This window comes from Ochotona princeps, chromosome 15 (genome assembly GCF_030435755.1).
Source record: "Ochotona princeps isolate mOchPri1 chromosome 15, mOchPri1.hap1, whole genome shotgun sequence".
Taxonomy (NCBI): Eukaryota; Metazoa; Chordata; class Mammalia; order Lagomorpha; family Ochotonidae; genus Ochotona; species Ochotona princeps.
The window spans coordinates 15,651,380-15,664,322 of record NC_080846.1 but is presented as its reverse complement, the minus strand read 5'-3'; the positions used below and the strand labels follow the sequence as shown (position 1 = coordinate 15,664,322).

The 12,943-nt window shown below is 39.3% G+C and overlaps 1 protein-coding gene across 4 annotated transcripts in view; it reads left to right on the top strand.

Annotated features, from left to right (window-relative positions):
• Positions 1-12,943, top strand: part of SCYL2 (SCY1 like pseudokinase 2) — a 44,072-nt gene that overhangs the window by 1,631 nt on the left and 29,498 nt on the right. For all 4 annotated transcript variants that reach the window (XM_058673179.1, XM_058673181.1, XM_058673178.1 and 1 more), the window contains exons 2-3: positions 10,482-10,686; positions 12,732-12,889. In XM_058673179.1, the coding sequence (XP_058529162.1) occupies positions 10,510-10,686; positions 12,732-12,889 (335 nt within the window). In that variant the 5' untranslated portion in view covers positions 10,482-10,509. The remainder of the gene's footprint in view (positions 1-10,481; positions 10,687-12,731; positions 12,890-12,943) is intronic.

Below are 12,943 nucleotides of genomic sequence, written 5' to 3'. Positions count from 1 at the left end.
AGGCGTTGAGGTTTGGCAGTTCCTCTTTCTGTTCATCCTACTCAGTGTCTCATGAACTCCTGTGGATTGTGCCTCTTAGGTCTGCCTACTCCTCTTCCTCAATAGCACTAGTCCTGCCTCTTCTGTGGCCTCTGGACTTAACACAATGTGCTTTAGGACATCCTGTCAGTAGCTTTTTAAGAAAAGCTGCACTCTTGAAGGGGCCTTCCTGCAGGGTCAGGCTCCTGTCCCAAGGGCTACCTTACACTCCTTTTCTCCTCTCACCCCTACCTGTCCTCCTTTTGGTTCTCAGTTCAGGAGCACCGCTTCTTCAGGGTACGGAATCTCCTGAGATCTCCAAGCGCCTAGAAGTACTCTTGCTTTCCTTTTTAGCCAATTAATGTCAACTCAGCGTTCAGACATTTCAAAGAAGACATTACTGATAGGGACAGTCATGATTCTCATGACGCCATGGCAGAGTTGCCATGTTTCTTGCTCCTTAATAACTTCATAAGGTGTTCCTCCTCTCCTATTGAATGAATTCATGGGACGCTTGCTGAATGTGCCAGGAATGGCACTCAGCGTTTTTCATGCATCATCATCCTCACAACACTCACTTAGGGTATGAGTGGTATCTTTCCATTTTTATATATTAGGAAATCATGTTAGGGAGCTTTGCTGTTGGTAACAGCCGTTGTAAGCATCAGTACTGACCTTTGAAATTGGGTTTCCTTGCCGCTGAACACTATGTACTTAACTCTGTGATTCTCACACTTAATTCTCACGCTTTGTTGTGCATCAAGAATCACCTGTAGGTGCTTGCTCAAGGTGCAAGTACTCTAACCTTTATAAATTCTGGTTCCAAATGTTTGAGGTGGTACATAGCAATCTGTACAGTTTAACAAAGTATCCAGGTTATTTAGATGTTCCCGAGAATTTAAAACCCTTGTGTTAGTACTTTGTTGCTTTATGAGTTTGTTTTCACAATTTGTATGAAAGATGTAATACTTTATTCAGAAAAAAAAAAGTAGGCGCTGGCCTTTGGCCTAGCAGTTATGATGCTGCGGTGGCACTCACGTCCCATGTCAGCTCGTCTGGGTTCACGCCCTGGCTCTCCGCCAGCTTCATGCTGCTGTGTGCCCTGAGCGGTGGCTGGTCATGGCTCCAGTGATCAACTTCCTGCCGCCCGGATGGGAGATCCAGGTGGAATTCACAGGTTCCAGCTTCAGTCTGGCCCTTCTGGCTGTTGCCTTTGGGGAATGATCTAGTAAATGAAGATAGTGATTTCTGTCTGTGTGTCTGCGTGTTGTTGAAGCAAATAAAATACATTTATGTAGAAGAGAGCTGTTCAGCTACGTAGTGACCTCAGGGGTCCTTTAGTGTAAGCTCCCATCAGCTTTGCCTTTTCTCTCTAGCTGGAGGGACTAGCCATTGAGAAGTTGCAGCCCTACTGCTACTGCTACTTCCTAAAAATTATCTTCAAAGCGTGGCCTTTTGGCTAAAATCAAGTGTAGTAAAATCTGATTAGCGCTAAGAACTACCCTAACTGACCTGGGCTGGAAGTTCTTGCAAAAGAATTTACTTGAATGTGGTCACTGCTCGGATGTTATTGCTCATGTTACTAATTTGATGTGTAAGCCTGTGTTGCCTTTTACATCTTCATTGCACAGTAATCTTAGGTTTGTAGTTAGTGCTGCAGACCAAACTTTTCTTGTTTTTCCCGTTGCACTTCCCATGGCTGTTTTCAAGTAGTGGATGCTCAGTAATAATGAATGGCTGCGTACTCACTGTGCATTGCTGAAAGTCTCTACAGTTTTTTATGAGTGCTTTTAAAATCAGACATATTTTCTGTTACTAATCTGTTCTGATTAACTGATGGTAATAATTAGATACTTTCACAACAAAAATGAGAATACTCAACTAGTACAATCTTGGTTCTTCAAAGTTTAAACATGACTTGTGTTTAGGCTGAAGAGTGATCCCAACCATTTTTTTTTAAAAATCCTTTCTCTGAGTGCTGCCGAAAGAAGAAATATATTTTTCAGGACTGAATCTCCAGATTGTCTTTCTATAAACAGGTGTTCATCTGGAATGTGGGTACAAAATTTTTCTCTCTCTGAGGGATAAAAAGGGATATTGGAGTTCATTTGTATTTACTTATACTACAGTTCTTTGTAGTCAGCATGTATGATTTGGTGCTTAATGTCAGCATGTTCTCTGCTAGGTGCCATGAAACAGAGTTGTTAAGTATAATTTCATTGTCAGGTGTCATTACAGTAACCTTTCTATTTGCATTGCATTAGTTACAATAAAAGCAAGCTAATTTTGCTTTTTAATATTTATACCTCTGGAAGTAAGGGACTCTTTGAGGTTGTGTTATTTGAAAATTGAGGAAGTTAGGCTAATTTTCACGCATTATTTTCTTGCTGCCTCTAGAGTTCATGACCAAGGCAGAACTGAAAGAACTGCCAGTTCTTTTTCATCTACCTGGCATCAGGTGCTGTAACACTCAGCCCACTTTCTGCCAGGTGAGTATAAAATCTGTGTTACAGGAAATTTGCATACTTGCTGTGCTGAAAGCCAGGTCATGACTTGAGTCATAAGATTCTACTGAGGCTTCCCCAAATCTTATTTTTCCTGATATTTGGGATGGGCAGAGGGCTGAGTTTCCAGTGATTTCTAAGTAATATATAAAGAAAAATGACCAAACATTTCTATGATTTATACTTTTTGTCTTTGGAAAAATAGGCTTATTTCTGTACTTGTAAATCAAGTGAAATTTTTTTTAAAAAATCTGTGATTATAAGAAAAGATACTTGGATTATAAATTTTATTTGTCTCAACTAGCCGTTGCTAATAAATCAAAATGTCGTTGAAGTTCAGTGAGATGGCTTAAGAGCTTGATGAGATCATTCTGCTCTTAGATGTCTGTTGTTTTCAAGATATTCTTGTATTGTTCATGGATCTCTTGGAAAGACCTGTTTTTTAAAAATTATTATTAAACATTTACTTTGATTGGAAAGGTAGATTTACAGACAGAAGAAGAGACACGCAGAGAGAGCTCTTCCATCTCCTGGTTCACTCCTCAAATGGCTGCGCTAGCCAGAGCTGAGTCAATCCAAAGGCAGCGGCTTTTTCTGGGTCTCCCATGTGGGTGCAGGGGCCCAAGGACTTGAGCCATCCTCCACCGCTTTCCCAGGCCATGAGCAGTCACAACCTGAACCGGTACCAATATGTGATGCTGGTGCTGGCTGTTAAGCCACTGCACTGGCCTCTGGAAGACCATTTTCAAGACCACAGTCTTTATTTGGGCTCATGGAGACCATATTTTTATCTTCCATTTAGACTTTATTTTAGATAATGCAGGTTTTGGTCTGCATATGTAAAAACTTCCTAGGTGTCTCCATATGAACATCATTCAAAAATCAACAATTCTGCATGTCTAAAAATTGAGATGTTTCTCTCACATACTATCAGCTGTTTACTGTATATCCTGCCTTCATGAATGGTTTTACCCTCTGCTTAGATTCTGATGGCATGACATTTCTTTTGTCCATTTCCTTTAATTGATTCTAGGTTCTCTTAGTTATCTGCTTGTTTATTTTTTTTCTTCTTTCTTGCTGCTATTTCCATACTCCATCAACCTCCCCACCTTTTAAAATTTGTTTGAAATATGCACTGTAGGCCCGGCAGTGTGGCCTAGTGGCTAAAGTCCTCTCCTTGAACCAGGATACCATATGGGTGCTGGTTCTAATCCCGGCAGCTCCACTTCCCATTCAGCTCCCTGCTTGTGGCCTGGGAAAGCAGTCGAGGACGGCCCAATGCTTTGGGATCCTGCAACCGTGTGGGAGACCTGGAGGAGGTTCCTGGTTCCTGGCTCTGGATCAGTGCAGCACCGGCCATTGCACTCATTTGGGGAGTAAATCATCAGATAGAAGATATTTCTCTGTAACTCTCCTCCTCTTTGTATATCTGACTTTGTAATAAAAATAAATAAATCTTCAAAAAAAATGAAATGTGCACTGTAACGCGAACGTTCATAGCATCTTTGACGTTTAGTATATAATAATTATAAAACAATCCATAGCACTTTTATAACACCCCTCCATCCACCATCTCGTCCCCGTCTTCCCTGTCCATATTTCCAAGTGCACTTTCCTTATTTTCTTGCTTTGTATGTATTCTAATTACAAATATCATCCGTGACTACATATTAACATTTTCTTCAGTCTTGCCATATTTCCTGCCTCTGTCCTTAGTATGTGCTTGGTAGAGAGATGGATCGTTTTCCTACTCATGTCTGAGACCTTTCTGTGGCTCCTCACAGCTTGCTTGCCTACTAAGGAGTACTCTTGGTGATCTGGCTTTTCTGGTCTCCTTTGCCAGACTTTCTTTTCGTCCAGCTCTTATCTGAAGTGCTGTGTTTTCACTCCCACAGCTTACCCATTCTCTTGCTCATTCACTCCTACCCGCCATTGGAAGCATCATGTGCATTACTGTTAGGAAACATTCTTCTGTCCTTTTTGCTGCTGTAACTCTCTGTACATGTATATTGGGCAATCACTGTGACTCTTTAACTTTCTATTATTCCTTTCTGCTAAGAATCTTCACAGCCTGTTTTTTCTTCCTCCTCAGTTTCTTAAATCCGTGTGGTACCAGGTACATGGTGTGGACCAGTGTTGACTTTTTAGATCATGGATAGGCAACCCAGCTTTGAATATCAGCTCTGAAAACATCCTTTGTTTTCATTCTGAACTCTTGTTTTCAGATCATCCTATAATCTTTCTCCCATCAATAGCTTGGCATTTGATAATTCCCTTTTTTTGGGAATAGTCTTCCCCTTTTATTCCTACCTGGAAAACATTGTTTTTGAGCACATCCTCATGTTCCTCTAGCATGGTGCACATTTATTCCTGGAGTTAATTGGTGCAGTTCTGCCTTTGGAGTCTGCAGCTGCTGGCCTGAGTGCCCACACATAAGAAGTGTTTTCATGTCCATCTGTAGTCCCAGGCATAATAAAGTGTACAGCATGTAGTAAGTAGCTGTTCAAGCAGAATTGGAAGGGTGGATACTCAAGTTTAAAATCACTTTACCTCTCCATCAAAATCAACAACAGATGTTCATGAAGAACAACTTGGCATAACACAAAGCTGTTTTCGTAATTCCTATAGCAACATTTTCTAACTGCTTGCAGAAATGTCACATTAAATTAAAATAGGAAAGTAAGTGTTTCTGTTTACAAACAGTTCAAACCTTTAATAGAAGAAAATAGGTTATATTTAAATAAATGCAGTTAATGGAAATCTGGATACAAATAAGGGGTACCTTGGTCCAGTGATCTTACAGTATTTTTTGCTTTTGTTTCCAACAAATAATTTTTGAAAGACATTGTATTCCTTTGGTGTTCTCAAGTCAACGACAGCTGGAGTTTTGTTGTTTTTAAGAGTTTAAATATTGTTCCAAGTTTCTAGCTTGCTGTTATTGTCATTCTTCATCAAAACCTTGAAGTTTGTTTATCGATTGAAATAAATGTGTTCTGATACATCTCTCTTGGACAGCCATATTCTTTTACATAAATATAAATTTTATTGGAAAGAAAGATCAGATTCACAGACAGGAGGAGAGACAGAAAGATCTTCCATCCCCTGGTTTACCCCCCCCCCCCCACCAGTGTGGCCGCAGTGGCCAGTGCTGAGCCAATCCAGAGCCAGAAACTTTCCCAGGTCTCCCACATGGATGCAGGGTCCCAAGGCTTTGGGCTGTCCTCTGCTGCTCTCCCCGGTTATAGTCAGGGAGCTGGATGGAAAGTGGAACAGCCAGGACACAAACCAATGCCTGTTTGGTATCCTGGCATGTGCAACGTGAGGAGTTAGCCCCCAAGTTATCACACAAGGTCCCAGCCATATTCTTAATTGTAATTCTCTGATAGTTTGGGGTCTGTTAATCTTCCAGACAGAAATGAAACACAGCCTTGTTTATTCTTTCTTACTTTTTTTCTTTATTCTTCAGGGCTGTTCTCTCAGAATTAATACATCATGTAGCTTCATGCCCTTTTCTTTGCAAAGATTTTTTGACTCGGGGTAAATGCCCTGTAATAGGACTGAGATGACTAAGAGAAATGCATTTTTTAGTCACCTGGGGAAAGGCTGTGAAGAAAGAAATGATTAAGGAGAATCTTCAGAGCACAGACTTGATCTGAAGCAAATTACCATTAGGAAAGAGTACACATGAAGTTGGAGAGTATGATTTGAAAGGGTTTTTCAACTTATTTTGTGCCATGAATCCCTTAGACAAACTAATGAAGACTACGGATGCTTTTTCAGTGTAGTATTTTAAGAATCTATTTATCACTTTCTGCAGATGCCTGCTGGGGTTCTAACAGAATTACATTGAACCTGTGGGTTGATGGGGGGGGGGGGGACTGATGCCTTAAAAACACTGAATTTTCTAAATATGATCACAATTTATCTTTCCATCTAGTTAGGGTTTTTTTTTTTTCAGTCTCTTAGCAATTTTTCTTTTGTTTTGGTCTTGAATATCTTGTTAAATTTATCCATAGGTATTTCACATCAGAATATCTATGACCTTTAAAAATATGTTTTTAAATTTCAGTTTTAATTATTTCAAAGAGAGGCAGGAAGATTTTCCATCCTCTGGTTGACTTCCCAAATACCTTCAGCAACCAACGCGGGCCAGGTTGAAGCCAGGATTCTAGAACTGCATTTGGATCTCCCTAGTGGGTGGCAGAGACTCAAACACTCAGCCATCAGTCACTGCCTCCCTGAGTGCATTGGCAAGACGCTAGAATTGAAATTGGAAGACTGGAGCCTAGGCATTCTGTGTGGGATTAGACACCTCAGAAACACATCATTACAATTTCATTGTTTATTTGTATGTAGTGTCTTGAAATACCATGTGTTAAAAAATGAGTTGTTCTTTTATTCTGCCATCTTGTTAAACTCATGTGATAGTTCTAGTAACTTCTTTGGAGATTTCTTTGGATGCTATATATTGTAATCATGTTAATCAGGAGAAAAGCATTTTACTTCTTAACCTGAATAACTTCTTTTCCTGCTTTATTGCTTTGACCTGATGTACACTGGAATACTGAAGTGGTAAAAATGGATATTGCTTTCCAAACTTAAGTAGAATGTGGTCAAAATCTTTTAATATGGGATTAGATGTAGATACTTGAAGAAGCCATTTATCAGGCCCACAGTTTCTGTTCTTAGTGTGGACAGTTTTTGTTGTGAATGAATGCTGAATGTTATGTATTCTTTGATCCATATGTGTTTTTAAAAATTTTATTCAGTTCAATTGTATGGATTTTGTTTGCTAATGTTAAAGTGCATTTTTAAGTGAATCACTCTTGTTTGTGGGGTTGTATTTAACATGCTAATATTGTGTTAAATTTGTTACATGTTCATAGGGAATGTCGGTATGATTTTTTTTGTTATAGTATTGCTTTGTTATCTTGTTGATGTCAAGGTAACATTGGTCACTTAGTGAGAAATGGAAGCTATTCTGTTTTCTGGAATAAGTTGTATGGTTGTGGTATCATTTCCATAATCATTTGATACAGAAAATACCTTATTTATAGAGTATGTAGGACTTACGTAGGATTAAAATCCATAGGATTTTGTCCTATTTTTGGAAGGCAGCTGTGCTTACCACTATACCACCAACGCCGTCTTCTATTTTTGATGTTGGTTACTTGTGTTTTCTTCCTTTTCAATTTTCCTGAGAAGTATGGCTGGAATTTTACTAGCTTTATTGATTTTTTTTAAAGAGTTCTTGGCTTCTTTTGTTTTTCAGTAGCATTAAATATTTTCAGGTTTGTTTTGTAGCCCAAAGTATATTCTATTTTAATGAGTTTGACTTGTATGAGTGAAGAACAATTCTCTGATATTAAGTGTTTTACAGCAGGTTAGTTGATAGTATTGTTGCTGTGATTATATTCTAACTGATTTTCTTTTTACTTGGTCTACCTTTCTTTTGGAGAAGTTGTTTATTTCTTCTGTCAGTTTCTGTTGGGTTTATTTTGCAGCTGTCTTATTGCATATATACACATTATAATTGTATCTTCTGGATGAATTGCCAGTGTTGCCACTATGAAATGTCTTTTGTGTTGAAATCTCTTCTGTTATCAGTATGGCCACTCCTACTTGGCATGTTTTCATATACTTATGCTTGTGTCTTCATGTTGTTAAATGAGGGGTTTTTAATTTGTTTTTTATAGGCAGTATAAAGTTATGGCTTGCTGTTTTATTCAGTTTGACATCTCTGCTTATATATCACATAATTATTAATATGGTGGCTGTGTCAACCATCTTTTTTAATGAAAGAAAAAATATTTTTATTGTAAGGCAGATTGACAGAGAGAAGGAGAGACCAGGAGAGTAAGATCTTGTGTCTGCTGGTTCACTTCCTATATAGCCGCCATGGCCAGAGCTGACAAGCTGAGGAGCCAGGAGCCTCTTCCAGGTCTCCCAAGGGTGCAGGGTTCCAAAGCTTTGGGTCACCTTCCCTTGCTTTTCCAGGCTACAGGCAAGGAGCTAAATCTGAAAAGGAGCAGCCAGGACACAAACCGGTGCCCGTATAAGATACTGTCTTGCAGGTGCAGGCTTAGCCAGTTGAGCCATTACACTGGACCCCAGGTCAGCCTTTTAACTGTTGGTTTTCCGTTTGTCCCATTTGTTCTCTGTCCCTGTTTCTTTTTGTATTTATCAGTTCATTTTAGGATTCTGTTTTATCTCTACTATTGCCTTTTAGTTATAATTGTGTATTATTTTAATTGTTCTAGGATTTACAATGTGTAATTTTCCTTCAAATATTGTTACACTGTATCACATATAATGTAGGAATCTTTAAGAAAAGCCTTTTTGTTTTCTACTGTCCTTTGTTTTGTCATGTTTCTTGCTTCCATATTGTAAACATGAGGTGTTTCTATTCTTTTTTCTTCAAATGATCTGTTTTTAGAAGAAAAAAGGAAAGGTCTGTTGGCTTATGAACAGCGGAGTGATGCAGGGGGTGAGGCAGGTGTTCCGTGCAGTGCTTCATCGCCGGGTGCTCACATCGGCCATGTGTGAGTCCAGCAGAAGCCCGGAGCTTGGACTCTGTCCACTTGGGCCCTCTTCCGCTGCCTTCCCTGGCACAGCAGCAGGGAGCTGGACTGAAGCCGAGCAGCAGTGATCCGCCCCTCTGATGTGCGATACCAGCATTGCAGGCAGCAGTTTAACAATGCTCTGTGCCATAATGCTGTCTTTTAGATATTTTTCAGAGAAATCCTTTTATGTACTTCATTTCTTTTGTACATGGCACTTTCCATCTTTTTGTTTCTGTTTGAAGAACTTTCTTGGCAGGCAGTGTTGTGGCATGTGGGTGCTGGTTTCTTTCTAGTCCAGAGGATGGCTGAGTGCTGTGGCTTCTGTCACTCCCATGGGAGGTGTGGGTGCAGTTCCACGCTCCTGGCTCTACCTGGCCCAGCCCGGGCTGCTGCGGCCATCTGGGGAGTGAACTAGTGGGTGAAATCTCTGTCTTTTCCTCTCTGTAACTCTGCCTTTCAAATAATACGTGTCTTTTTTTTTTTTAAAGGAACTTTCTTTGGTATTGCTTGAAGTGATTATCTGTTGGTAACAAATTCAGATTCTGTTTATCTGACATTTCTTTTGCTTTGGTTTTTGAAGGTATTTTTTCTCTCTTCTACTAAATTTTAAAGATTCGTTTATTTCGAAGGCAGAATTGCAGAGAAGGAGAGGGAGAAGTAGAGAGAGATGTTTGATCTGCTGTGTCTCTCCCCACATGGCTGCACAGCCTGGCTGAGCCCAGCTGAAGCCAAGAGCCATGAGCTCCATCTGGGTCTCCCGCATGGGTGCAGGGACCCAGGCACTTGGACCATCTGTCCCGTTGCCCTCCCAGGGGCACTAATAGGGAGCTGTATCAGAAGTGGAGCAGCTGGAACTCAAACAAGAGCCCATATGGGATGGCAGTGTTGCAAGTGGTAGCTTGATCTGTTAACACCACAGTGCTGGTCCTGTGTAAGATAATGTATCACCTGCTTGTGTATTGTGCCTTATCCATCAATATTTTTCTTAGTAAATAGTCTTAGGTGATTTCATAGTTAAATTTTCATTTTAAAAATGTGAAAGTATTGCTTCTTTTATAACATTACCTTATTTTCAGTTTTGTGTTATTTCTAGTGTGAAATTTTACTTAGAAGTTCTAAAACCCTAAAAACATGTTAAAGGATTGATGTTATGCAGCTGAGCAGCACTCATTCTCTTCCTTCATATTAGTGGCAAGTGTGAATATGCCTTCCTTGCCTGAGAGAATTAAATTTGTACTCAAGTGTATTGGCTTCTTTGAAGATAAAAACAACTTGTAATTTATATGGTGGTGTTTTGGCCATTGTTTGGGGATAGTAAGCTTTCTATGCTAAATTAAACATAAATGTTTGTACAAATAAAGATGACTGGCTATCCTCCGTCTTCCTGTGTTTCCAGGTAACTGGAAGCACCTGCTGTTGCAGCCATGGAGTCCATGCTTAATAAACTGAAGAGTACTGTTACAAAAGTCACAGCTGATGTCACCAGTGCTGTAATGGGAAATCCTGTCACTAGGGAATTTGATGTTGGTCGACACATTGCCAGTGGTGGTAATGGGCTGGCTTGGAAGATTTTTAATGGCACAAAGAAATCAACAAAGCAGGTGAGTTAATCAGACTCCAGTAGGAAAAAAAAAGCCACATCTCAAGTACTATGTGGTGCATGTATGCACTTTTATGTTAAGAAATGCTAGATGTGTTTTTTGGATTCTTACACGGTTCTTGAGTTCTCATTTCCTCTTAAGAAATCAAAGAGAAATGCTGTGAAAATGTCCTGAATATCCTGGTCAGAGATATACTGTCCAACATTGCGTAACACATTGCAATCTCATTTTGTTTACTTAGCAAAGTAAACATGTCAGATGAGCAAATTTGACTATATTAGAAATAATTAGCAAAGTGTATATTTTATTATTAAAATTTGTCATGACCCTTAAGTTTCCTTTCATTTTCATCAGTAAATTATTGACAATATACCCAGTTGTGTTTTTCAACATTAAATTTCTTATTTATTGCATTCTTGGCTTTTTTTTTTCTATAGTCTTTAGGAAAATAGACCGTTGTACTATTTTGTGATAAAGCTGGTGTTTTTTACTCTTGGGATATCAGTTGTGGAATACAATCTTTAATGTGTCTTAGGATATACTTATTTCATAGTTATTTAGAAACCAACTTTCCTTTTAGTGAAGAATGGTTTGAATAGTTGTTGTTTTTATGCTCTTGTTCTGAAAAATATGGGGGGATCATTAGTGTTTTATATATACATATGTATTTTAAATCTTGATTACCATGGATTTCTCTTTTTAAATTTTTTTGATTATATAAATTTTATTTTTGGTAATTTTTACACGTTTGATTAGAGTGTAAAGGGTTGAGGGCTAGAGGAAAGTGGGTGAGACCTTTGTTTTGACATTCTTGTTTTTCCTTCCTGTATCTGGGGAGCGGGGAGAGATAAAGGGAGAAGCAACACCTAGCCTCCTAACCATCCCGGTGTCCCCGAGGTGGGCCATGCTCCAAGGGTCCTGCTCAAGTGGTTTTGATAGTTCAGCAGTTCTGTATTGCTGCCAATCTTGCCACTCCAATCACGATGAGATCTCTCCAGATTCCATTGACTGACACAGTCCACCTTACAGTCTCCATTTGCCCATGTATTCACTGCCAACTCTTGGCTGGGGTAGTTGATCAGTTTGTTTTGTCCTCCATCCTCTGTTATGGCACCAGGTGTCCTCTGCAGGCTCCAGTGTCATGAGTGGCAACTTACAGGGAATACACCCATGTAACTAACATTCTGATCAAGAAATAACACATCACTAGTAACAGAAGTCTGTTGCTATTCCTTACTCTTACCTCCCCCATCTCTTCAGCAGTAAGCACAATCCTGTCCTTTAACACTGCAGAATAATTTGACCTGTTTCTAAGCTGTATTGAAATGAAATTACATGGTGTGCTGTTGTTTGGCTCCTTAACGGCTTCATGGTTGAGTGTAACAAGTGTTTTTTTTTTTTTTTTCATTTATTCATAGAGTGCTGTTATGAACATTTCTTAAGAGAGCATGAACTGTTGTTGTATGTGTCAGATCATATAGATATGGAGTTGGTAAATTTTAGTGGCTGTGTTAACGTGCTAAACAGTTTTCCCAGAGGCTTATACCAATGAATACTTCCACCAAGTTTATCTGCATCCCTGAAAGCATTGTTACATTGTCTTTTAATCCTATGTATTCTGAATGGAAGGTTTATTTAGGTTATGCGAATTAAGAATATTCCATTCTCCCCTCCCTGTTAAACTTTAAAATGTCTAATCGCAGGTAGAATTCTTACCATTGTGTTTGTTACAGCCTTGTGACTGATTTAGCCATTCTGCAAAGTGGTATGCTTAGGCTTAAAGTGGATAGAGGAGATCGTATGGAGAGTGGGGCTTATTCATATGTCAAAGATTGTTTGCATGTTAGTTTTTATAAGTAAGTGCTTCCTGACTTGACTGCTTCCTTCTCAAAAAGCTGTACAGAGTTACGGATCACTAGGATACTGAGTTTTTTATTTCAGGGAAATGTCACAATGGAGCTGAAATTTCTGTGGCATGGGTCTGTGGCATGATTTCTGTTTGTAGAGCAAAGTGAAACTCAACCGTAATTTTATTCCTTTAATAGGAAGTGGCTGTTTTTGTCTTTGATAAAAAGCTGATTGACAAATACCAAAAATTTGAAAAGGATCAGATCATCGATTCTCTGAAGCGAGGAGTCCAGCAGCTAACTCGGCTACGGCATCCTCGGCTGCTTACTGTTCAGCACCCTTTGGAGGAATCAAGGTAAACGCTTGCGAAATTCAGATATGATATTCCTAAAAAATAGTTTTAAAATAA